General features: G+C 41.1%; 2 protein-coding genes across 5 annotated transcripts; both read right to left on the bottom strand.

Moving 5' to 3' along the window:
- Positions 1-458: 458 nt before the first annotated feature.
- sil1 (SIL1 nucleotide exchange factor) lies at positions 459-7,310 on the bottom strand. Its single transcript, XM_056439556.1, has 11 exons — positions 7,081-7,310; positions 6,642-6,780; positions 6,460-6,565; positions 6,195-6,288; positions 4,943-5,029; positions 4,425-4,520; positions 4,204-4,325; positions 3,839-3,935; positions 3,570-3,734; positions 2,130-2,306; positions 459-916 (listed from the first exon to the last, which is right to left on the bottom strand). Exons 1-11 carry the CDS (start codon positions 7,165-7,167, stop codon positions 719-721), a joined length of 1,368 nt encoding a protein of 455 aa, XP_056295531.1. The 5' UTR covers positions 7,168-7,310; the 3' UTR covers positions 459-718.
- Positions 7,311-13,221: 5,911 nt separating this feature from the next.
- On the bottom strand, positions 13,222-25,637 carry spdl1 (spindle apparatus coiled-coil protein 1). 4 transcript variants are annotated; one of them, XM_056440117.1, is made up of 14 exons: positions 25,556-25,637; positions 24,476-24,675; positions 23,964-24,140; positions 22,750-22,944; positions 22,473-22,622; positions 21,366-21,464; positions 20,387-20,497; positions 20,155-20,295; positions 19,804-19,910; positions 18,539-18,659; positions 17,684-17,750; positions 17,350-17,535; positions 16,396-16,465; positions 13,222-13,550 (listed from the first exon to the last, which is right to left on the bottom strand). In XM_056440117.1, the coding sequence occupies exons 2-14, from the start codon at positions 24,635-24,637 to the stop codon at positions 13,403-13,405; spliced, it is 1,734 nt and encodes a 577-aa protein (XP_056296092.1). In that variant the 5' UTR covers positions 24,638-24,675; positions 25,556-25,637; the 3' UTR covers positions 13,222-13,402. The 4 variants fall into 4 exon arrangements, with proteins under 4 accessions (XP_056296092.1, XP_056296095.1, XP_056296093.1 ...); XM_056440120.1 differs by having other exon boundaries at positions 20,161-20,295; XM_056440118.1 differs by lacking the exon at positions 25,556-25,637 and adding an exon at positions 25,167-25,519.
- Positions 25,638-26,895: the final 1,258 nt, after the last annotated feature.

The following is a 26,895-nucleotide window of genomic DNA, read 5'->3' as shown; positions in this document are numbered from 1 at the left end:
TCGATAAGGCCACACCCGCAGAACTGCGCGTGGACCAAATACATACGAAGGGCGTTTATGCAATCATAACATCGTATAGTCTGCAATCTAATGCAATGAATACTAATTCCGCTTTTTGTTTTATCTGTTAATCCACTTTTAAAAGTTGTAGTTTATTGCGGCCTGTACTGTAGTATGGTGGTACCAAATTACAATCTAACATGATGTCCATGGACAGTGCTGTTGGGTTGGAACCATAATTAGCTCTTGTGTCTAATGGCATTTCAAGGTATTGGAATCAGCACCGAAGCTAATAAAATGCAGTTCTGACATTGAACACAGGACAGCGCATTCATGTAAAAGTGCATATAGGTAAGTCACTTTTAACACTAGAATTCCTGGTTGAATTTGAAGGTAACTCTACAGAAAATCCAGACATACACCATCATTCCTACTCTAATAATGACCACACATATCAAAAAAAAAAACTTTATTCTCATGCCACCAGCATCCAAAAAAGGTTCCATTCAAATGGGGCAGCTCAAGCTCATACCGACTCACCAATGAATCCACCATCGACAGGGCCAGCCCAACATGTATGTACTAAAGGTGCATCCAATGTCCTTGAGTTGTATGCAGTAGACTGTTTGGCCTTCTGTAGTTACCATGAGTTTGAAGAGTGGTGATGCCATCCCCTCAGTCCAAAGTCTCTCTCTCTCTGCATTGTGCAGGTATCTCATTATTTAATTTGGACTTGTAGAGCATTTATAAGTTCTACAATCTCTTCAAAGTAGCTGTTCTCCTCTCCTACAATCATTTCTGACTGGACCATTTCCTGGTACTGGTCTCTGAGATAGAGCAGAGAGCCCAGCAGAGAGCTGTCTGAGCGGTACTGATCCAAACACATCGGAGCCATCGCCAACAAAGCTCGCAGAGCCTGGGAGAAAAAACAGACACTTAGAACAAGCTCATTTCATATATATATATAGATAGATATATACACATACATACATATAATGTCAATTCTGGACTATAGAGCGCACCTATGCAATCATAACATCATAGGCCGCACCTGCACATTTCTTAAAGAAAAAAGAAGTTGTACGGAAATAAGCCGCACTTGTCTATAAGCCACATGAGATATTAACGTGACAAGATGTTACAGGAAAGATTTTTTAAAACTTGTAATTAAATAAATGCCGTTAACAGCCACAACTACATACATAACACAAATGCTTTTTTTCAGAACAGTGCTTTTAACAGTACTAAAGTTGTTTTCTTCAGTATCGGAATTGAACAGCACACATTTTCTCTGCGAAAATATTGGAACCTACCAGCAAAAGTCATTGATCACTCTCACCTTCGTCCTCCTGTGCACTAAACCCTTTGAAGTCCTCTTCTTCAATCTCGAATTCAACAGCCTTAGGGCGCGATAACACCAGACATGAATTTTAAAAGCAGAGACGCTTTAAAAATGTCTTGGGTTTTTATGTCTCAATGTGTCTCGATGGCGAGCGCTTTCAGTAGTACTTCTGGCTGTGAAGGAGTCAGTTGGAGTAGTGTTTCGATTTAGAATTATAAAGCTCTTCGTAATTAAATACTACTAATATGAGTGTCTTGTCGGGAAAACAGGAAGGAAAACCCGCCTCTTGCTTAATCCGATTGGCTGCCTCGGCCGAGTGTGACATTGATGAGCTGTGTGTCGTCGCGCCTCTCGCTTAAAGTTGAGAATACTAAAACTTTTATGTGCGCCTAAAAACGCGAAAAAAACGTGCCGCGCAGCATTTAAAAAGATGTGCATGAAAGGCAGTACCATCGGAAAACAATGGTTTTGCTAGCGACACATATTTTTGAGTCGTGTCTGGTGTGATCGAGCCCTTAGTTTGCCAAAACAGTTTTATTGGTCCACTGTGACCTGTTTGATCATTTTTATTGGTCAAATTAGCCGCATCGTTGTAAAAGCCGCAGTCCCAAAGCGTGTGAAAAAGATTTATTATATAAAAGGTGCTTATATGCTGAAATTTACAGTATATATATATGTATAGCCATTCTGTGTTTCCTTAATGCATATCTGGGTCATGTAGAATTAGAATTAAAGCTGCTTATAATTTGTTTATCATCATCATCTTTTAAAAAATCTAAGTCTGCACCTTCTCTCTGTAGTCATGCTCAGTGGACTCCAGCAGCTGTGGGACCAGATTGCACCAGCCCTTCTCCAGCAGATCCACCTGCAGGGACACCTTAGAGTACTGATGCACCCGCTCCTCATGGGAGGCATCCATCACCAGGTCCAGGTCCAGGTCCAGACCAGCCTGAGAGATCAGTTCCTGGTGGAGCAGGAAACACCAGCTAGAAGTCATGTTACATCCTTAAAGTCTAAGCCAGAAAACTGCCTTGAGACAAATTAACCTGGGGGAGATTTTAACTCCAACTAAAACACACCACTTGAAGCACACACCCAAACACTTTCACATTATTTGTTGTCTTTCTGTCGTGTTGATTGTTGTTTGTTTTGTCATGTCCAAATGTTGCACCTTCCACCAAAAAAAATTCCTCGTTTGTGTAAACATTCCTGGCAATAAAACTGTTTCTGATTCTGATTCTGAAATACAGTTTGTACATCTGAAACAAAAAAATAGTCATGAGAGGCTGAGGAGGAGTGACTAAAGGTGCGTTCACACCAAAAGCGAAGCGATTTTTTGCGTCGCCCAAACCGCGTGCGTTTCTCGCTCGACCATCTGCCGTGTTCACGCCATAAGCGTCGAGACGCTCCGCGAGGGGCGGGGCTTATCTCCGTGTCTCGTCTCCGTGTCTCGTCTCCGTGTCTCGTCTCCGTAAAGACCCATTTCCTTCATCCACCACGGAATAACTAACCACTAGTTCTGCTTTATATTTGTTGTGGACATCCCACACACTAACGCCCTCGTGTTTGGGTTCATGACATCACCAGTAGGCTCACACAGCTCGGTCACTTTCACCGATGAAGTTACTGTTACATCTGAAAGACTTCCGCTTCCAGCGCTACGAGAGCGGAACATCTAAACGCTGTTATTGTGTTCATCACATTATTGTCCGTCTTGTTCTGATTCAACAGCGGCGGGACAGCGATGACGTGCGGAGCAACTCAACAGCTGATTGGCCCGAGTTGCGAGATTCAAAGTTGAAATATTTCAACTAGGGCGAAAATTGCGCCGCTGAAAACACGCCGCTGTAAATGCGTCGCCCCAAACACGCCGCCCGGTCGAAAAAAAATCGCTTCACTTTTGGTGTGAACGCACCTTAACATGGGGATGCTGGTCGTCAATAATTCCCAAATCCAGTGGCGGCGTTTTATAAATGTATTTGCAGAGGCCAAACAATCACTTGGGCTGGCTACCCCACATTCAAAACATTTTAACGACTTCCACAACAGCATACAAAGATGATGGAAAGCGTTAAATAGTAGTCAGCAAAAAACAGACTCCCTCTTCTTCCATTCACAAAACTAAACTACTGAATAGCTGATTGCTGTCCCCAACACCAGTGACTCAATACACTTAAGTGACCAAAAAAGGTGGACAAAAATTGCCTCTACAGTTTGTTTGCTGTACCTTCTCGTTGATCATGTCATACAACATGGTGACAATGCGTGTACGCAGAACTCCACCTCCATCTGCCCTGAACAGCTCAGATAGGACCTGCAGCCCTCCATGTGACAAGAAGTGGCGCTGTGCGTATGGGAAGTTACGCAAGAGGGAGGCCACTGCAAATAGAACCTGACAGGAGGACAATCACACACAGAAAACATTGCACCTGAATTGCATGCATTGAATATACACCTTCTCAACCCGAAATTGTGATGCAGGTTTGTGTTCAGTACCTTCTTTTTCACCCTGAGTGGCTGTGCAGTGGCCAGTATGGTTAGGAGCGTCTGCAGAGCCCCACTCTCCACCGCCGTCACCTGAACCACCGGGTTACTGCAGGACAGAAGCTCTGTTAGCAACCGTTAGCTACCACCGACAGTGATATTGATTGAGTGCACACAAAGACACAAGTATGCATTTTAAACCAGAGGACACAGTGAAGTTAAGCACCCGCTCATACAAATGGGGAGCTACTACTACTACACTTGGAGAAGTATTTTGATGTTGTTTGATATTGGACAGGTGCCGTGTAAGGATGCAGCTTAGTTAGTTTGATATTCAACACATCAATCAGATCTTATCTGAACACAGACATTTGTACCTTGACAAAGCAGATCCCAGAACAAAGGCAGAGCTTTCCTGCAATCTGATGTCGGTGCTGTTCAGACCTTCTAGAATGAGTTGGAGACCCCGCATTGAACACAGGGTCTGACCGTTATCCACCTAACACACAAACATGCAGGCAAAGTTAGCAGCTTCCATCTCAGAACACATCTGTAGGCAAACGAGTAGGTTTGTATGAACAGTTGTGTGTTCTGGTACCTGATGCACCAGATACTCCAGCTCCAGCAGGATGCTCAGCTTCTGCTCTGTGGTCGAGTTGCTGCTGTTGAACTGGTCCAGCAGGCGCTTCATTATCTACACACCACCAAAACAAACAAGTACAATATTGACGACAGTTGATTTTAACTTTTCTTGCAGCGGCTTCACAGTAAAAAAAACACAATCTGCTCTTAGAATTAATGTATTTTACTGTGAAGCAGCTGCAAGAAGAAGTGCGTTCCCACAGCTTACCAACATGGAAGTCGAGCTGCTTTCTGACCACTGTGAAAAGGTCAAATGTATAAAGGACAACTTGCCCTCTCCACTGAAATGTGGCTTTGTCATCATGTCAGCAATAAAACGTGTTAAAGGCTCAAGTGCATGATTGAAACTATACCATATCTTATGACGATACTAGCACTACTATTATTTTTGATTGATTACACCTGCTGCAACTACAAATGTTTTCACTTACAAGTAATATGACAGTTCTTATACCTAAGACTACTAGCACGTACCTGAACATCCGTCTCAATCAGCAGGTCGAGCTGAGCCATGTCTCTCTTTAACTCGTCCATTGGACGATACTTGGATGCCACAGAGTCCTACGGACACATAGCAAAGTGAGGAGACATACAGCACAGAGTAAGTGTCATGTGTTGTTTTAGTTATTAATAAAAGAGGTAAATAATATTTTAGTAGATATTTCGAGAAATATACAGGAGCACCAGCATAGAAAAAAACAATTAACTGTATTATAGCCACCGTAAAAAAGAAATGCTGAATGAATATCAGTTTATGTGGATGCAACAAACATGTTCACGGCTTCACCTTGAGCTCAGACCGCCATGACGAGGAACTACAGCTGTTCTCTATGCTCTCTTCAAAGCCACCAGACTCTTTTCACAAAAACACTCATTTTGCCTTGCAAAACAGTTGCCGGGCTCCCGCTGCCTTGATCGGTTAGTTAGTTAGTGTTATTGTGTGACTGTTAAATCCGTTTCTGTTTCATGGATTGTGGAAATCTGGATCGTGATCCATGCCTACTCATTATTAATAATTTGTGTTATATTAATTGAATGTGTTTAACGCTGTTCAGTCTGTAAACATGAGAGCTGTTGCTTCTGTCCATTCAGGGAGAGGGATCCTCCTCTGTTGCTCTCTTTCAAGGTGTATTCCCTTTTTTCCCTGTGAAAGGGTTTTTTCTATTTCTTGGGAGTTTTTCCTGATCCAATGAAAGGTCCTGGAACAGGGATGTTGTATGTGTACAGATTGTATAGCCCTCTGAGGCAAATTCGTAATTTGTGATATTGGGCTATACAGAATAAACTGAAATGAATTGAAAATTAAATTGAAACACCAAAATGACAGGCCAAAAAACTGACTAACTAACCAACCATTCTAGGCAGCGATATCCCTATAACTCCTGTTATGCAAGGTCAAATTATTGGTTTTGTCAAAGCAGTCTTTGGCTTTGAAGAGAGCACAGATGGTTGTAACTGTCTTAGTTACCTGTTGGAAAGGAATGTCTGCAGCAAGGAAAAAGGGGGAAATATTCTAAATGTATAGCGTACACTTGAACTGGTATTGATTTCTTTCTGTGGCTGAAATACGTTTTGCCCCGTCTACAGCTGAACGTTGCTTTGCTCCAGTCTGTTTCTCCAAACTATCTACTGGAAGTAATACACCGACTATGAATAAAGACCTCATACAACCCCCCTTTAAAAAAATACAAACTATCCCTTTAATCTAATGTGGAATATGCTGTACTGTGTCTTTGCGTTCTGGGTTCAGTTCCTCCATCTTCTTCATGGCCCGTTTAAGTTCATCAGGACTGATGGTGGACTGGATCCCTTCTGTCTCTCTGCAAAGACAGACCTTTGCTGAAGATAGAATAATACGATATTGTCTCGCTCGAAGCAAGACGACTTAAGGCTGCAGTCACTGCTCCATCTACAAAGTCTGAAATCAGTGAAATAAACTAATTACTGAAGTAACTTGATCTTAAAGAACGGGTTGTTTTTTGGACCCATACCTGTGTTCTTGTGTCCAATATTTAAGCTGCTCTTCTCCCAGTCTGACCTCCCTTTGACCCGTCTGCAGATTCAGCCTCACATGGGAACCTGCTGGCACTGCCTGGCCTGCAGACACACAGTAAGTCTAAAACAGAAGTATGTTTGACTATGACCAGTAACAGTACACCCTGAAGTACATTACCTGGTTTGAGCGTTTGCCAGTCCTCAGTAGGTTGGACCACCTCTAAATCTCCTTCATCATCAGTCACCTCTGCTTCTTCGTCAGTACCTCCTCTCTCCCTCCCTTCTGCATTCTTCACCACAGTTAATGCACTGTCAGACTGCATAAACACAGAAAAAAACATCACCACTTTCTAGAAGTTTTGATACCGACACAAAAACACCATTTGTATTGAATAAGAATATATTCATTATGCATGTTTGTATAATAGTTGTTGGGAAATTGAGTGCATTAGACCCAACTTCCTTCTCAGTGTTTGAAATCTTACCTGCCATTACATCATCCCATCATGTATTATGTACCCCGTCCAGTGGCCAACACGTATTCCATGCTCTGTCCCCATCGCAAACATAACGTAACGTATGGCATGAACAATATCTGGATTATACAATAAACTCACCTTGTGTCCAACAATGCTCGCTATCTGACAGCAACACAGCAACAAGAGAAGCGCGGCTCCAGCAGCAGAAATAGAAGTCAGCTTCATGGTGACTGAAACAGGACAGACTGGTACTCTCACTGTCAGCAGGCCGGACTCCCTTCTTCTGTGTAGTTACATTAACAAAATATAACTCCTTTTATTTTCCTTTTCCTTTTAGCATCGACTCTTGTGAATACACTGTGAGACAGCGCTGTCATCCAAATTCACTGTCTCCTATGCTTTCATTGGTCCACGTGAGTCTTCATCTTCTTCGTTTGAAAACTGTTTAAGCAGTAAAAAGCGAACACTGCTGCCACCAGCTGGTCTGGAGTGGTAATGAGACACTATTCAATTCAATTACATTACATTTATTTTTTATAGCCTAAAAACTAACTGAAGGCTCTGGCTTCAATTCAATTCAATTATTTATTTTGTATTGCCTAAAAATTAACTGAAGGCTCTGGCTCCCATCCTACTTTGTAAGACTCATGGAACCACAAATTAGCCCTGCATTCATTAAGCAAAGCTTTCTGGTAGGGCAATATGGTGCTATAAGCTCCCGAGTGAGGTAATATGGTACTTGAGTCTAGTGTCATTCTCAGTGAGCCTGTAACACTATCGACAAGATGATCAGTCTGGGACGGACTAAAGTTAAAACAGGAGTCCTCTTTGAGACATGGTATTGAATTAAATGCAGAAGGAACCATTTTTTAAAGTTCAGCTACAGTACTGTCAGTTAGACATCTGGTGTAGAAACCTTTGTCTAATGGTCTACACTCCAGTTGTAAGATGTTGCAAGTTATTAGGTAATGGTCTGACAGAAGAGGGTTCTGAGGAAAGACTATTAAATGTGTTGTGTTAATGCCATATGTAAGAACAAAGTTGAGAGTGTAAGCAGTGAGTGGGTTGCTGTACTCTCTGACAGAAGCCAGTCAAGTCTAATAGTCATACCTGCAAACTCATGAGGTCATTTGATTGTTCTGACCACAAATCTAAATAATAATAATAAACATTTAAAGAACAAAAGGTCCTCCGCTCTGACTAAGTCAGTGATCAGGCCCTATAGGCCAAACAATAGTAATAACAAATATGTATTGTCATTATATATATAATATGGTTAAAGTCATTTGTGATACAACTTCCTTTTTTGGGGCCTGAACAAGTCTTCAAGTCTCTGCTGAGCCATGAGTCTGTTCCTTGAGTTTGTTCTGCCTCTACCTGGGTGTCACGATCTTCTATACCATACCTGCCATAAATATCATGATACCCGGTACAATACCTTAAAAACAATATGATACCATAAATACGATACTGGTAAATTTATCTATAATAGTAATAAATAAAACAACTGTACAACTTTTTCAACACTGAACAAATGATACTAGAAAATGCATTTCGTGCTGAAAATGCGTTGAAATGCTAACATCTGAAAGCTTGAAGCTGAAATATAAAAAAGACAATTCTGAAAATAGCTGAAAATGTCTGAAAATAGCTGAAAATGTCTGGAAACAGATGAAAATAGCTGAAATATGAAACAAAATAGCTGAAAATAGCTGCCAACAGCTGAAAATAGGCTGAAAATAGCTTCAAACAACTGAACATATGAAAAAAGGGAAACTTCATGCTGAAAGTGTTGAGTGGAAATGTATAACTGGAAAAGATAAGCACAACTTTATAATCTCAATATTCAAAGATATGAATCACAATCCATGAGAGAGGGGGAAAAGTCAGATATGAGAACCAGAGAGAAAAATAAATAAATAAATTGAGAGACAGGAGAAAGATTTTTTTTTTTAAAGAGAGGGAGAAACCATGGTGAAGGATAGACAAGATCTAAACACTGAGTGGATTTCTACAAAAGCATTTGTTAAACCCTGTAAAAAAAACATGATGAAATCACCCAAAAAAAGTAGAATCAATAGAAAGGAAAGATTCAGCCGAACGCGCTGATATGTTTGTTGAGTTTGTGGCTTAAATGTGACCTGAGAAACTCTGAAGCTGGTTCTCCTCTGATATCTCTCCATTTAAAGACACACACGCGCACGCGGCCACACACGCGCGCACAAACGTTGGTCTGTGTGTGTGGCTTGCAATGTATCATAAACAAGAGTGTGTGTGAGATCCGCCACTGATTAGCCTAACATGAAACACTTGTGTGACTGCGAGGCAGACAGCTCTGAATCTGACGAAAGTAACCTGTCGAAACCTTTGGATTTGACAGATAACCATAACTCTGATCCTAAAGGTGTCTACATTAGGAGATGCTCAAGGCTTTTGTGAACGTTTACATGTCCTTAAATATTTTTTGGGTATATAAATGAGTTTAATCGCAGTTCAGAAAGTTTTCCTGTTTGCTTTAAAAAAGTTGCAATTTGGTCAGATTTTCAATGGAGATGACTGAGCAGAAAGGTGGAGTTCTCCCCTCGTTAAGGCTTCTCTCGAAAAATCTGGGAAACTGTTGGATTCCATAGTCACATGTCTACGACAAGCACAAGATGAAAAGTATGCCTAAAGAGTAAGAATTGCGGCCGTTGTGATGATAGCACAAAAAAAGATCCCGCTTAATCCTAATGCAATGATGTCACAGCTCTAGACTTCCCCACACATACCCATTGAAAACTCCAGGAGGAGCGGAAAAACACATACAACTAAAACGGGGACAAAAGAAGCTAAATTATAAAGTTAAAGCTAACAATTTTGTCAAAATTTTAAAGGTGGAAATGTTTCTTTAGCTGAATGTATGCCAATATTGTAAGCTTAGTTCAACAAGTTTAAGCAGATTTGAAGATTTCCACCATTGGATCCCATTCATTATTTATTCCATAAAAAAATAAATCATTTGAAAATTTGAAAAGATAAAAAATATTAGAAAACATACAGTTATAGGTGAAGGCTATGTGAACATTACAAATATTAAATAGCTGAATTTGCTGAAAATATGAAGATGTTCTCCATAGGATCTGATGAATTAAAAATAACATTAAAGTTCAAAAATGTGAAACATTTGAAATATGAAAGTCATTCCCCTCTGTTTTTTGTGACGGGGGAGGAGCCTGTTTTTTGTGACGGATGGAGCCTGTTTTTCAGAATCAGAATCAGAATCAGAAACAGTTTTATTGCCAGGAATGTTTACACAAACGAGGATTTTTTTTTGGCGGAAGGTGCAACATTTGGACATGACAAACAAACAACAATCAACACGACAGAAAGACAACAAATAATGTGAAAGTGTTTGGGTGTGTGCTTCAAGTGGTGTGTTTTAGTTAAAAGTGTATGTTACACGTGGCGTGTGTTTAAGTGTTTAATTAAAGTGCATGTAAATAAAGTGGCATGTGTGTGGAGGAGGCCTCAAGTTAAAGTGCATGTTAAAGTGACGTGTGTGGAGGAGGCCTCCAGGAGGGAAGAAGAAGGAGGAGGGAGGAGGAGTGGGAGGAAGAAGGAGGAGGAGGAAGGTGGAAGAAGAGGTGATAGTCCTGGGGGTGACAGTCAGTCAGTCCCGGGCTCCATTGATGAGCCCGACTGCCGACGGGAAAAAACTTTTGGTGTGGCGGGAGGTCTTTGTCCTGATGGACCGCAGCCTCCTCCCAGAGGGGAGGGACTCGAACAGGGAGTGTCCAGGGTGGGAGGGGTCAGCGACAATCTTTCTGGCCCGCTTCAGTGACCTGGAAGTGAACAGGACCTGGAGGAAAGGCAGATTGCAGCCAATAACCCTCTGGGCCGAGCGGATGATGCTCTGCAGCCTGCACTTGTCTTTGGCTGTGGCTGCAGGGTGCCAGACGGTGATGGAGGAGCAGATGATGGACTCAACGATGGCCGTGTAGAATTGTACCATCATTCTCCCTGGCAGGTTGAATTTCCTCAGCTGCCTCAGGAAGAACATCCTCTGATGGGCCTTCTTGGTGATGGAGCTGACGTTCAGCTCCCACTTCATAACGGGGGCGGAGTCTGTTCGATGTGACGGGGGAGGAGCCTGTTTTTAGTGAAGGGGCGGGGCCTGCTTTTTATGACGGGGGCGGAGCCTGTTTTTCGTCACGGAGGAGGAGCCTGTTTTTTGTGACGGGGAGGAGCCTGTTTTTCGTGACGGAAAAGCTAGAAGTTAGAAAAGAAGAAGTTCTTAAAGATTACAAGAACTCGACACGTCCCATTTAATATATTTTATTGCGAAGATCACCACATCTTCGTGTCTCACTCCAATCTCATAAACGCCGTCCGGCCAGTTGACCCCCCACCCCAAAACAAAAACTCTTCGGATTTACACGATTTACGTGGATGACCTATTTTTATTTCAAAACAGCGAATTTCACCGAAAGGTGACAAGTTTGCAGGTATGAATAATGAGATCAATTCAGCACTGAAGCCATTTTTTTTATCAACATCTACATGAATATTAAAATCTCCTACAAATAATAACTGTCAGTTTTAAGGACTAAACTTGATACAAACTGAAATTCAGAATACGGACCTGTTACCCAGTACACTAACACATACAATTGGCTGTATTGTTTTCCAGGTTGGATTTCAAAAAACAAGAAAAAGGCTTTCAAATGAGTTTCAAGAGTCCACATTTAATTATCCTATTTTGTTGCACTGCTGAACCTTTATGAGGTCATTTTGTATAACTTCTCTTCTGGTTACTTTTGATTTAATTAATTAAAGTGGCCTTCGAACAGACGCAGTCTCTAGAGTTGTGATTGGGTAACTGCTTGAATGGAAGTGCAGAAAAGGGTGTAAGACTACAACTCTGCTTCTTCCTGATCTGAACTCTGGGTTGTCTCATTTCTGCAAATATGACCAAGTTCAATCAACTTGGTCATATTTGCAGAAATGAGACCCACTCCATCCAAAGCGGGAAGAACGCCATCTCTCCTCATCAGATCAGCTTTTCCCCAGAAGGTCTGCCAGTTATCTACGTAGCCCACATAGTTTGCTGCCCACCACCTCGACAACCAGCGCTTGAATGATGACATGCGGCTATACATCTCATCATTGTGATGTGTCAATAATACCACATTTTACATACAAATTAGGAAAGTTGTTGCATGCCTGTAACTAGTTATTCAATTAGACTTATAATTAATATTCTCTCTCCCTACATTTACAAATATTCAAAACAATTCATCACATGACCAGTTTTGCATTGCACCACTGTTTAAAAGAGTAATTCCCTGAACATTTAATTAACAGTCTTGGGTATGTCAATTATAAGCAACACTGTTGATTTTGATGCATATTCTTTTTTTGCACAGAAAACCATGATAATACCATATTCACATACAACATGTATATATGAGTGAAAATTGGTAAAAACTTTAATTTCAAAGCCAGAACTCTAGATTGAAAGCCTGATCACAATAAATTGTATTCTTTCAGTTAAGTATGCTGAACAGAAATAATTGTTGCATCTCTAACAAATTAAAAACAGCTAGGGACAAGGACAACAAAGCTGGACAGAGAACAATATACAATAAGTATCAAGTGTTCTGGAAGTTGTAAAAGATACAAATTGTGCAAAGAAAAATATACTGGATGATTATGAACAGTTTATTAATTGTTGCATGTACTGTGTGTACAATTTATGTTGGTATGTATGTACATATTGTATGACTGAGTTAATTGAACTGCCTGTGGGAAGAAACTGTTCTTGTATATGTTTGCTTTGGCGTACAGGGCTCTGCAGCGCCTCCTAGAGGGTAGGCGCTACAACAGGCGAGGAGGGTCTGCAGTCTGTTGGCTGACCCCAACCCAACTGGATATGTGGCATCAGATCTTAACAGAGGCTTAAGAGCAAACAGGGGAAATTACATCACAACAATTTGAAGCATAACCTGGCTCACCACTGAGCCAAGGTCCAAATATAATTCTATTGTAATCCCAGTTTGTAATATAAGAGGGGTGAAAACTTTTGCAAAATGCTGCACTTGAATTGTATTGAATTGAGTGGGTAACAGATATAAGTTATATCATATGTTTCAAAATAATAAATTGCAAGTAGCACAGACTACAAATTATCATATCACTTATTTAAGGTAATTTTTAAGAGCACTCTTGTTATTGCAATATTAAACAGGGGATTGGAGTCAATAGGAAATGTTTCGGTTTTGGAAAAGATTGAACACAGAATACTGTATAATGCAAATATTTTAATACTACAAGATTTAAATATATTGACAGTAAAGAGGAGACATACAGTGAAGTCACAGGAAAAAAAAGAGAATTGTGTAAAATATAGAAATATTTGAATGAAGGCAACCCCCCCCCACACACACACACTGGGACACAGGGAGAGACACACGCACACAAACTACTGCTGCGCACACTGGCTCTCCATACTGCTGTGAGAGTTGACGTGGATCATCTCCACTGTTCTTTGTTTCCTTCTTTTCTCCTCTCTCTTGTTCTGCTGCGGGTTCTCCTCGCTTCCCACGTCGTTATGGTCAAACACAGGAAAGCTGAGGGCCGGATCACAAATACACAAACCCATCACTCAACACATATGCCTGACCAATGACATGCTTGTAAATGTCAAGGTTCCCTGAGGACTTTTAGAACGCTAGTACATTTATAGAGCTGCGTTTTCCCTAATGTGTCTAGAGATGGGTACCATAACCCAATATTCAATGGGCAGTGGTGCTAAATGTAAAGACTGGAGTATTGATAACTGTACTTTTGAATGTTTTGGTGTAATTTATTATCGCGCTGCAGCCTCACCTCAGCTATTTCTCCATATAAAACCACAAAAGCACACACATGGAGGAAGTCAGCAAACAGCAGAGCAGAGACACTGACGTGAAACAAGAGGAGTGAAGATACGTTTCTCACTGGAAATGTAATACAATTAAAGCGTTTATTTTGTTCATTCTGTACACCTAACATGTTTTGTACTTCTGTCCGTCCTCATGGAGGGATCCTCCTGTGTTGCTCTCCCGAAGGTTTCTTCCCTGTTTCCTGATCCGATGTGAGGTCAAAGGTCAGGGATGTCGTACGTGTACAGATTGTATAGCCCTCTGAGGATCATTTGTCATTTACGATTTTTGGCTAAACAAAATAAATTGAATTGAAAATAAACATGGTAACTTAGAAAAGTGTTTTTGCTCTAAGTTAGTAATCCCACTGTTTAGTTTGACCAGTATCTGTTGGTGTCCTTGAGCAAGACACTAAACCCCCAGTTGCTCCTCAGACACTTCACTGCGGCCCACTGCTCCTTAATAACTAAGGATGTGTTAAATGCAGAGAAGGCTTTACCCACTGTGGGATCAATGAAAGTTTACATTTCTTTCTTATCTTAAAATGATTGAAACCTTTTCTACCTGCAGGCAGTGAATCACATCAGCAGAGGCAGGACAGGAGGAGGGACTAAAATCTGTGTTTTTCTTAAATTCATTCATAAATATTTTTCATTTCATTCACATTTAAAATTTGTTTCCAGTGAGTTATTATTGCGTTTATATAGTGGGAGGAGAACCCGGGGAAGAACCAGGACACGCTGTAGGGATTACATCTCCCAGCTGGCCTGGCACGCCTCAAGATCCCCCAGAATGAGCTGGAAAGAGGGAAATCTGTGACGGCCTGCTGACCCCAGATAAGCGGCTGATAATGGAGGGATGGACGGATGGACGGATGGCGGTTTTGCTGTTGTTTCAAATCAATTATTCTTTATCAGGCATGAAAACGGGTCAGGGGTGAAAAAGGTGAGGAGGATAGGCGCGCGGGGGGGGGGGGGGGGTGCTAATGGTGACTTCCACGAACATCGATGTTGGACGTTGTATGATAATCTATAGGCCCTCCATTCTGACACCAAGTCAGTGATCGGGCCCTATAATACTATAATAATATTGTGTATAATATGGTCATTCATGAACCAACTTCCTTTTGTTGTTGTTGGCGTGAACAAGTCTTCAAGTCTTGTGCTCTGCTGAGCCATGAGTCTGTTCCTCGAGTCTGTTCTGCCTCTACCTGGTTGTCACGATCTTCTATACCATACCTGCCATAAATATCATGATACAATACCATAAAAACAGTATACCATAAATACGATACTGGTATATTTATCTATAATAGTAATAAATAAAATATCTGTATGGTTCACTTTTTACCAACTTTTTCAACACTTAACAAATAGCAGTAATATTAGTATTAATACAGCAAGATATTAATGAAACTACATGGAGCCGTCATAGCATTGATCAATGATTATCACTATGAGGCCGTTAGTCTCTGACCAGAGGATACAGAGTTCATCAGGAAGAGCAGCTGTAGAGTTACAGAACTTTACAGACTGAACTTAAACATTTCACTTCTGGCATCTTTTTTATTTTTAAAGCCGAAAATTCCGCCACTTAACGCCCCTCGCTGTGAGCGCTGCGCTGCGCGTGCAAACAGCTTGACACGGAGCAGCGCGCGCTCTGATCGCTCTTTTAATGAAGTATTGAGACTAAAAATATGCTAAATCACATCGCTCTTAACGTACGGGTACTTTGTTAGCATCGCTCCACCGTGCAGCGCGACAGCAGCAGAAGTAGCGTCTAACATTCAAGCTAACCTAAACCACTAAACGCTGAAGACATCTTGACGCTGATTGGCCGAGACGCGACACGTCCCATCAAAGATGTTTTATTGCGAAGAGCAACACTTCACACTTTCTCCGCGTCCCACTCCAATCTCATAAACGCCGACCGGCCAATTGACAGCCCAAAACAAAAACTCTTCGGATCTACACGATTCACGTAAGTCACCTATTTTGGTTTCAAAACGGCAAATTTCGCCGAAAGGTGAGGGATTCTCATGCCTGTTTATACAATGTATTAAAAAGCAATTACTTTGTAATGCAAAAGAAGCAATATGAGTACCAATAAAGAACCGAATAGTTTAGAACCAACGATAAGACTAGAAAAGTTGATAAAATCCTAACGATACCCATCCTGAAGTTCAGTTTGATCATGCATGCACACGAGGACACCCATGCAAGAGTACATGGGTGTTGTGATACACAGGGTGCCTTTCTGGCTTGTGAATGTCTCTTTGCTTCCACCATTCATATCTTCAAAGCTGCCAAATGAAGAACGTGTTTCCATCGTCAGTAACTTGTGTCTTACATGTTCAGTAGCGGCATTTAAATGATACATTTGATATTCCATTAGCCTTTAATTTGTTGTGCTTTCAGTTTGGAAATCCAGATGTTAATGAATATTCCATCAAATAGCTATCATTCAAATAAACAGTGCCAAGTATGATTTCTGTGAACTTATTCCTTGTGTTCTGAACATTTTATAAGCCACAACATGGCAGACACACTACCTGGGGATGGGGATCACTACAGGCTCGTCTCCACTGATCTTCACACACTTTGCAGGCCGAGGCTCGGGCTCTGATACAAAACACAAAACGGTAAAGTTATTAACGGTGCTACCACATCACATAATTTAAAACAAAATATACCAACATTATGAAGATAATGTGAAGTGGTTTAAGTGTTAGTGTTAAGTCTAAGACATTGTATTGCAGGGATATCTACTGAAATGAGCATGCTAACCAGCTAGCCACGACTCATCTCATTATAGACTGAGCCAGAGCACACCCCAGCGGTGGGGGTCCGATCTCAAACCTTCTGTTGCAACTGCTACACAGACTAGACCCATTGTGACCCCCAGTGCTGGCTTAATGCGACTTGCTACAACTAACCTCTAAGTGGCGGTCTGACCTGCAACTTCTTGATGTTAAACTCAGATAAAACTGAAGTTATTTTACTCGGCCCTGAACACCTCAGAGATCAATTATCTGGTGACGTGGTTTCTGTAGGTGGCATTGCCCTGACAAACAGCACATTTGTCATATTCATTGAATGTGTTGTAACTCTGTAATGCTGTTCATTTTGTACACATGACATCTATTGCTTCTGTCCATCCGGGGAGAGGGATCCTCCTCTGTTGCTCTCCTGAAGGTTTCTTCACATTTTCCCCTGTGAAAGTCCTGTCACAGGGATGTCGTACGTGTAGATTGTAAAGCCCTCTGAGGCAAATTTGTGATATTGGACTGTATAGAATAATCAGAATTGAATTTAGGTGGCTACAACTCATTTAGTTGCTTCCCCCGTCTAGAGCTGTACATTGTGCTGGTACTGCTGTCTGTTTCTGTTAACTGGTGGAGTTTTGAGTGCTAGATATGGTGGAGATACACTGACTACGGTTAAGTACCGCGTACAACCCCATATCAATGTGTCTTCGTTATGAAGAGCAACTGCAGTGAACACACCTTGTGTGGAGCTCACTGCCTCAGCTGTATGAGAAGTACCCGCTTCAGGATGTGCAGTCGTTGTGACACCCATCTTCACAGCAAGGACTTGCTCTCCCTCGTCAGGTGTTGGTTTCTCAGAGCAGGGTAACATGTCAACAGGGAACTTCTCTTTCTTTCTCTTCAGGATCAGATTATTTTTTATATCTAGAGACAAATATTGCAAGAGTTACAGTGATCCAATGACACAACATGTAGCAGCATCCATGTCATTACAAGCAGCCAGTCCTCAAAGTTCTATCCAGAATACCAGAGACAGATAAGTCATGAATGAGTTCAGTGTTCATTTCATTACCTTCCGGCTCATACTTGTGTTGTAGGTCTTCTACTCGTAGTTGCAGTTTAATCTTGTCACTCTGAGTCTGTAAATGGGAACAGAAATAAGTGTTTCTGTAACTCAATGTTGTTTTTGCATCTCATAAGCAGTGTATTATTGGTAAAAGCTACCATAGTCACTAACTACTGCTTAGAGCTGAAGAAGTGGATGGGCATTATTACTTCTGACATTTCCATTGTTGTGTTTTGCAATATATCATGGATCTTTGTGTATTTAGTGATAGAACTGGCAAGCAGAAATCCGTACTTTTTGTAGGCTTGCTAGACAGAACAGACGGGTAAACAAAACTGTGCTGCTGATGACTTATAACATTGCTCACAGTTCAGTGACCTTCAGTACCCTCCCTCCTTTTTGAAATCTGTGCCATCTCTTTGCACTTTTCTTCTTCAGACTACGAAAGCCCAGAGTCAAGCGGTAAAGAAACCTGTACGGTAATTCAAGTGTCATCTAAAATGTTGACATTCATATTCATGTTGTAGTCCTATTTAGAACATGAGGAAGTGGCGCATTCCTCCCTTTTTACGGCCAAAATGACTATTATTGCACCAAATACACAATAATCATGACAAATAAGATATAAAATAAGATAAAAGGGAACTTAAAAAAACAAAAAACTAGAAATACTTATTAGACCTGAATTTGTTTTAAAGAATTTACAGATTATTCTTGCAAAACTTGAGTAAACAGTTCAAATCATCAACATAATGTTATTTTCTCACTTCCATAGATGACTTTTTTTGCATAATTGTGTTATTGTATCAATATCTATTGGACGTTACTTGTGCCCAGTTGCATTGGTAAGTGAGCAGTTACCTTTTTGAGGAGCCGTTCAGATGAGAAGAGTTTCCTCTCCAGCTCTAAAGCTCTCTGGCTCTCTGACAAAGATTTCATCCTCTGCAGGGAAAGCTCATCCCCCAGACGCTCTGCATCCTTACTGACAAACAAAAGATACCAAAGACCACATGCAACTGTGAGTATATGTGTTTTACTCTGTGACTAATGAATGACTGACCTGACTGAATGTGTGGAAACAACCAGCTCTTTTATACAAGTGTATTCCGTGCCACCAGATAGTTTTGTATCATGGCAGTTTTAAACCACTTGAGGTATTATGGTATACAAGGGTATTTAGAAATCCCCGTTATGATATCAATACCGCCATCTTGCCATCTCTTAAAGGTGCGTTCACACCAAAAGCGTTGCCAATTGTTTGTGCGAGTAGATCCTATGCAAAATCAACGTACAGATGCGAGTGGTTGTGATAGATGTGAATTTTCGCTGGGCGTGTTTGAGGTGAATTGAGCCAATCAGCGTTGAAACGCTTCGCCGTTGGTGAATCTAACCGTCTGCTGCTGCTCTCGTAGCGCTGGAAGCAGTTATTCAGACATTGTCGGTGAAATTCACCACGCTGTGTGAGTCTACAGGTGATGTTATGAACCCAAACACGAGGGCGTTAGATGCTCCGACGAATATTCACAACGCTTTTGGTGTGAACGCAGCCGTACACATATAAGTTTAGCAAAAAAATGACATATTCCAACTGTGATCGGAATCTTGTGAGCAGTTCAATTTAAGAAGTAGCAGGAGACTTCCAATGTCGTAAGGCCAATCCTATTTGTGTTTTTTACCTCGACCCCTTGTTATAAAAACAGAGGAGTTACAAGGGGTCGTGGTTGAAATCCTCCCATTGTGTTAGAGGTTGGGCGTGGAGGCTTAGGCTACTTAGATTGAAATCGTTTGATTGTGGCTCTCCTATCACCATCAGTAGGAACGGAGGAGCAGGATGAGGGAACCACAAAGAAAGGAATTTATGACCCGCTTACACTACCTCTAAGCAGCTTATAATACATCATTGAAACTACTAATGATCGACAATTAGTATTGGTGGGTAATAAAAAAACGTGATCCTTTTTACTTTTATGCTGATCCAAGTTTTCTGATTATTGCACCACTAACATTTACAAGACTACAGTGGTCTTCAAGCATCGAATGGTTTGGTAGATTGAAATGCTATTGCTGCTACATAACAGTTAAATCATAGTTGTAACAAAGCAAACTAAATGACGGGATAAACTCACACAGTGTTGTTGAGCTTCATTTTGAGCAGGTCAGTGTAGTAGGTCTCATCTTGGACGTCGCCACTTTCTGCTGGAGCAGGATTGGCTGGCTGAGACTTCAACATCATCTACACACACATAAACATAATAATATGTAATAATAATAAAACTGATACTTGCATACTAATCCATCATTAAGCGTTCAGATAACAGATTATATCCAACATAATTTGTGTTAACATTACTACAAGAGACATTGTTGTTGATAAACTGAAATACCGAAAAAAAATTATTCTTCATTACTATATTTTTGCACAGCATCTGTACATTTTCACTGATGGTCTATAAGCAGTCTCAGTTTTAAGCACACACCTCCACCTTCTCAAGTCTCTGCAGTTTAGTCAGGAGATTTTGGATCTCTCCATTTTTCTCTGAGAGCATGGACTGGAGTCTCTCCAGCTGCGCAGGATCAGCCCTGGAACCGTGAAGCTGTATCAGAGTGGCTACCTGGACCTGCACAACACATGCACATCCACTCAGTCATTCTACAGGACATATCCATAGCTCCTGTATTAGTGCGACTGCCCTCCACAACATGCGGTACCTTCATGCGCTGCAGCTGCTGTTTGCTGAAGGTGTTTTGTTTCTGCAGCGACAGATACTGGACCTTCATACTGATGAGCTGTCTCTCCATCTGAACACGCTTATCCTCCAACTGCAGGAGACAAAATAACATGTTGCACACTGATTTCTTTGAAATTCATAATAATACAATTTTAAAAGAGTTTACCTGTAACTTTATACTGTTGAGTATATTTGTCAATTTGGAAATGTTGAGACAGGGTTTAAGAGTTTAAATTACTATCAAAAGATAGTGCTGATATTTTGTAGTGCGGTTGTGTAAAAAAATGTAAAACACCAAAGACGCATAATAATAAAAACAAACCAATCGAGGCACCGGCTGACCAGCAACTCCTGTATTACGGGAGGTACAATGACTGTTTTGTGGTTTAGATGGCCAGATACAGCGGTGAAAATATTGATTTTGTTTTGCTGCTGCCCCTGTGCACAAAAAGTTATTTACTACATTTGCAAATCACATTACAATAACATAACATGATGTCTGACACAGCATAAACTGGTAACATTAGCATGACCTAATTTCAGTCGGATTCAGACTCCTCATTCGTTAAATAAAACAGAATGTGGAGAATATTTAATTGACTACAATGAAAATTCAGAGACAGACAAACCTTTCAAAGCTGGAGAGTTGTCCGTTCCGCCACATAGCAGTGCAATCATTTATACACTGATGGGAGGAGCTACCATGTAAGGTGCCACCTGCCCATCAGGACATTCACACACCATAGGCTAAGCTACATATCAATTTGGGGTTAAGTATCTTGCCCAAGAACACATTGACTGGACTACTGGAGCCGGGGACCGAACCAACGACCCTGATTGAATAACGACTATGCTCACCACTGAGCCATAGTCAGCCCCCGCTTCAAGCGAGTTATTTTTCTATGTCAGCAAAAGCCTTTCATGCTGTTTTAGCGTTGGTAGCGCAGTATGGTTTTTACCTCTGCAAACAGAGAGTTCCCTTTGCTGTTGGGATCCTGGGCCTGCTGGAAAACGTGGTCCAACTGGATCTGGAGGTCTCGGTTCGCCTCACGAGATTTCTGCGGAGACGGAGCCGCAAATAGTGTGAAACATCCAGACAGTGTATTCACAGGCTCAATGAGTAATGGATGAATTAGAGATCATGTCACGTTGTGAAAAGAGCAGCTTCTGTCTGATTGCACACAAGCACAGCCGTCCAGCTCAGCTCATGGCAGATTGTCACAGAGCTGTAGGCAACCGCTCATCTTCAACCTAGTGTCAAATAAATGTTAGCTTCCCCTTTTCTTATTTTCATTAGGGATTTATAGCAGATCAGAAGTGGGCGATAAACAGAATATACTCAGGGTATTGTTCTACGTAAGATGTAGTCAACTAAATACGCAGACATTCAGTACAAATTCTTTCAGGGCCTGCATGAGTCTTGTTTTCGGCCTTTTGCTTTTCTCGCTCTCCGCCTATCCAGACTGCTCTCCCGGGCGAGTGACAGAAGCGTGTGTTTGTGTGTTTGGGGAACAGGGAGGGAGCGAAAGGAGGGAAGCACCAAACATGTTGAGTTTGGAAACAATGATGGAATATGCCAACTTCCACTTTGAAAATAATGATCAAACAAGCCTCCATGTTGTTTTGTGGTACATGTATATAGCAGGCATTATGGGTTATAAAAGCCTGTGAACGTGATTTGACATTCATTTAATATGTCAGTCAGTCTGTCAAACAAACAGTTTTATCAATGTTATTTGAGAGAAAATATATACATATATTGTATCTTTCAGAAAACATATCGCCCTATAACAGATGTGATTCTGCAACGTGCTTCGAAGTGCAGTGGGAGAGTACAGAATGTTTTGCTTGTCCTTGTTTCCTCTCCAGCAACTGAAGTGATGACCATGATGAGGTAGCTATTACATCCAGGGATGTCCTGAGGTCTAACATCACTTTATACATTAAGTATTGACCACTGGCAGTTTAACTAGTCAATGTTCTTCATTGGTCTGTGTTGATAAAAACTGATGCATATTAAAGTGCACACGAGCACAAAAGAGCAAAGGGGATGGAGGTATGTTTACCTCTAATGCATTAAAACAGGAAACAGCCTCCTTCTCTCGCTCCTCTTTTTCCTCAGTGATTTGCTCCAGGTGGCGCTGTAGGCTGCTACTGCTCAGCTCCAGCTGCTGCTCTTTGTACTGAGATTCCTGCAGTGTCTGCTCCAACTCCACCTGGTAGACAGGACTCATTAATACAACTTCAACAAAGTGACTAAGCAAGGATTCCATGTAGAACATTAGGATTGGAAAGTAAGATTAGGATTACCTACAGATACACCTTGTTTTCCGCTATGCTCACTTTATAGTTCTCCAGCTCCATGATCTTCATCTGCACCTCTATCATCTCAGATGTCATGGAGCTCTGGGTGTGCTCATTTAAAGCTTGTAGCTCCTCCATCTTGTTTTTCAGAGTCTCAGTCTGCACCTCAAGTTTGTGTTTCAGCTGCTGCTCATTCAGATGAGATTCGTCCAGGGCGGACTGCAAACTCCGCATCTGGGACAACGTACAGCAAAAGAGGATAAGCAAAACTGTAGGGAACAGTGTTTACCATTCATTACCTAGACTGTTGTGGCCAGCCAGTCTATTTTAGCCCACCATGATCATAATTAACAGACATTTTCTTTTCATTATTCAACAGTTAGGTATTCTGCAGTGGTGTGCTGCAACCAAAATTATTTACTAGGATAATTTTAAAATGTCCAGTTACAATTACAAATAGTTCTACATTTGAAATATAAACTACTTAATGAATCATAGTTTATTAGCTCATTTATATTTTCTAGTAAGAGTCTCTATCTGCAAAGTAGCCTAACTAGTAACTAATACTGGAAAATTAGTGGTGAGGTTAAACATATCATTTTTCCCACTAAGATGTAGAAGATCCGTAGTATAAAATAACAAGAAATTGAAATACTCAAGTAAAATTACACTCAAAGTACCTCAGAATTGTACCTAACTTTGTGCTGTTAAAATGTTAACAGCACAAAGTTATCATAAATTGCACCAGATTAATGCTTTAACATTACAATGTACCCTTTTATCTTAAGATGGAGCATGCCCTTGCACCACAATAGTGTCAGAGGTCCACCCTGGACCACCAGTCTCAAAACACTATGGGAACCACTGGAACGAGCACATAAAGCACACATATGAGCTCCCCACAGAAGACGCCTGGTACTGATCGATCCAGTCTATTCAGAAAACAAGCATCTTAAGAGTGCTTGGTTCTTTGTCTCGCTGACAGACCTGTCAAAGCATAAATTCAGACTTTCTACAAATCTGCCTCATTATAGTTATCTTGGCCTTCTTTTCGGCATACTAACTGTAGCTCTACTATAGTCAAATGGGCCAGTAAACCATCATCATGTTATCAGCAACACCGGTGTTGTGCTTTTCGTTCGACAACATTTAATAATGTCTGCACTGGAAAAGCCTTTGAGGGTTTTGTTTTTTGCCAAGACCAGAGAAGAAAAGACCATGACCCTAACCCTAACCCTTGTAGCTTGGTGTACCTTCTTGTTGAGCTCATTGAGTGCTGTGCTGTGGCTCCTCTCCAGATGTACTTGTTGATCCTCAAGCTGCTGGCTCTGCTGGCTCTTCATACAGTCGTGGTCTGATTGCAGTGAGTCAAGCATCCGAGTCTTTAACTCCACTTCCTTCTGAAGGGAGTACTTTTCTTGCTCGAGGGCCTTTGACAAATAAAACAGGTGTAAAAGTTTGAAATAATTCTGAATAATCCACAGACCTCCCTATGGCTCTACAGTGCAAGCATTTGAGTGAAAATGTGTGTGCTAATGTGGAAAAATAATTGAGCACACCAGTCTAAAGGACTGGAACCAGTTGTAACTCATTTAGTGCCCAGTCATTTTAAGGTTAGTTATTTGATTGGTACTTGAAGAAAGCATAAGTCAAACCAGCAGAAGTGGATAATAATGTTATATTATCCACTTCAGGTTCATTACCATGAAGTGTAATGTTTTTTGTGATTTGGCTCAGTTGAGCCTCTGTGGTGCGGGTATTATACCTCCAGAGCATTGGTCATCTCCACTCTCTGTTCATCCAGTCTGTTCTGCATTTCCATCTGCTGGTTGAGGAGATCCAAACCAGCTTGGGCAGCCTGATGGACCTGCTCATCTCTCTCCCTCAGCTGGCTCTTCAGTTGCTGAATCTCCTCTTCTGCTGCCATGTTTGTAAAACCTTCCTAATGTTCCAGAGCACTGCTCTCTGCAACCCAGCACATGCTTCATAAATTAAAGGGAATGACGGCAAATGGATTGTGGAATATATATATATGTATATATATATACATATATATGTATCTATATATAGATACACATATATATATATATATACACATACATATACATACATACATATATATATATATATATACACACACACACATTTTAGAGTATGTTTTATTTGACATTTATTCAGCTCAGTTTAATATTTAATTTTTAATGTTCACTGTATTCCTGTTGTGTCTGTGTTTTGTCTCTCCTTGATCATATACTTGTATTTTTGTAGAGACCAGGGGAAAATATCCCTTCGACTGCTACAGATTAATGTTGGTGGTTTGGTTTCAGGGTGCATCTATATTTATTTTTTATTTGGAGTAACGTGAACGTTATTCAACGTGTATACGCATGTGTTGTTGAAATGATACACATACTATATCATATCAATGTATGTGCAGGTCTGCAGCACACACATACCGAAGTGTGCATCAACTTAACGCTACCTAGTAAATGCACGATATTAACATAGCACGATCAAGTTTTACGATATCAGCCGTTGTAGATAAATGGTCACCGACTCTTCGACAGCACTGACATTAGGACACACATCGACACCGGCAGCTTTGTGTCACGTCAGCTAACGTTACGTAACTCGAACTCTAACGTTACGGTATAACATTAGCTAACGTTAACCATTTCAAAAATGGCGCTTGAACGAACGTTACTTACCGGCTCGTTTTTCATCAGACACAACACTGTTCACAAGAGAAGGGCGACTAACTAAGTAGCTATAGAAAGCGTGGATGTAATTGGTAACGACTATGGCTATAAATGCCTATGAATATAACCGAGTCGCCCAACGTTACCTTATCACCGATCAGGTGAAACCGCTTCAGGTTTGAATTCAGCTCCTCTGAACTATCGCGATGCGTATCTCGCTTCAACGAGAGTTAGTTAACCCTGATTGGCCCAGCAAGTGGCGCTGTCTTCTTAACAGAACATGTCTAATGTTTTGTGGTTAGTGTGTGCCTATTTCAGAAAAAGGAATTTAAAATACAAAATATACATTTAACAAATGATCCCCAAACCAAAATCGTTTCAAGGCATATCGCAAGAAGTTCCACTCCACCCTATCAAATGCTTTGTGAGCATCCGAGGAGAAGGCAGCTGTGGGAGTGGTCAGGGGCGTCTCTAGGATTTTGATACATCTGGGGCTTAGCCAGTGCAGCTGCTCGCCATGTTGGTGCCCTCAGGGGGGGGGGGGTGCTGAGCGATTAAACATCTCTCTTGTTCTGCCCGTTTTGTGATACACATGCCTAAAAGGCGCCTAATATTTCTAGACTGAAATAATATCGGCATTATAATTATTATAACTATGAGGATTTTTTTAGTTGCCTATTTTGTGGTGCCCCCTCAGGACTTGGTGCCCTACGCGCAGCGCGTAGTGTGCGTTATGGGAGCGGCGGCGCTGGGTTTAGCCCAGAAGAGTGAAGCAGCGAAATTTTTAGACATAGAAACACTCTGACAGCAGCTTGCTGTTACGTGCGCCTGCTGCCAGCCTGACTCCGCTGTTTTGGGTGAATGACCTCACGTGCGACCTGGAGGTGTTAACCACTTGTGTGCCAAATCTTTTCTTTAAAAAAAAATTAACATTCGGGGCTAATTAAAAAAGCCCCGGATGTTTTAGCCTAGGGACGCCACTGATGAGTGGTTTACCCCTGATTAAGCTGTAGAAGACGTAGCAGACGTCTGGCGTTGTCTGCGGATGACATTCCCTTTATGAATCCTACTTGATCAGAATGTATTAATTGTGGTAGGATAGCTTCTAGCCTCATTGCTAACATTTTAGTTTGGATTTTGCAGTCCACATTAATTAAGTTCTGTTTAACATCTTATTAAAACAATGAACATTTTCTTATTAATTTGTATTACATAAAACAATACAAAGACACACAAATAAAAAAATGTTTGTGCACAACACAGTGTATATATTTAAAGCGTACACAAACAGTAACATGGCAATGTTGGTAGTGTATGTGGCTGCTCACTATTACACAGCAGAACATATGGTTACATTCTAAACTTGAAAAAGTTATTATATGCACACATTTACAATTTTTGGACTTATACATAAACAATCCCACTCTAGCTTCACTTCTGACCCACCATTAGTGTGTTGCCAGCTCTGTTTCAGCATATCCTGCCT

The sequence above is a fragment of the Pseudoliparis swirei genome, chromosome 19 (genome assembly GCF_029220125.1).
Source record: "Pseudoliparis swirei isolate HS2019 ecotype Mariana Trench chromosome 19, NWPU_hadal_v1, whole genome shotgun sequence".
NCBI lineage: Eukaryota > Metazoa > Chordata > Actinopteri > Perciformes > Liparidae > Pseudoliparis > Pseudoliparis swirei.
Note: the sequence above shows the minus strand (reverse complement) of the source record. Positions and strands in the feature narration are given on the sequence as shown.

What these genes read in the sequence shown, in the direction of transcription:
- sil1 (XM_056439556.1), bottom strand. Translation starts at nt 7,167, where the DNA reads ATGAAGCTGACTTCTATTTCTGCTGCTGGAGCCGCGCTTCTCTTGTTG. An exon ending in CACTCAGGGTGAAAAAGAAG is followed by an intron (nt 3,735 to 3,838) that starts GTACTGAACACA and finishes TCCTCCTGTCAG; the next exon opens with GTTCTATTTGCAGTGGCCTC. An exon ending in AGCATGACTACAGAGAGAAG is followed by an intron (nt 917 to 2,129) that starts GTGCAGACTTAG and finishes TTTTTCTCCCAG; the next exon opens with GCTCTGCGAGCTTTGTTGGC.
- spdl1 (XM_056440117.1), bottom strand. Translation starts at nt 24,637, where the DNA reads ATGGCAGCAGAAGAGGAGATTCAGCAACTGAAGAGCCAGCTGAGGGAG. An exon ending in GGAACTCTCTGTTTGCAGAG is followed by an intron (nt 20,498 to 21,365) that starts GTAAAAACCATA and finishes TGTCTCCTGCAG; the next exon opens with TTGGAGGATAAGCGTGTTCA. An exon ending in AGAGACTTGAGAAGGTGGAG is followed by an intron (nt 19,911 to 20,154) that starts GTGTGTGCTTAA and finishes ATGTGTGTGTAG; the next exon opens with ATGATGTTGAAGTCTCAGCC.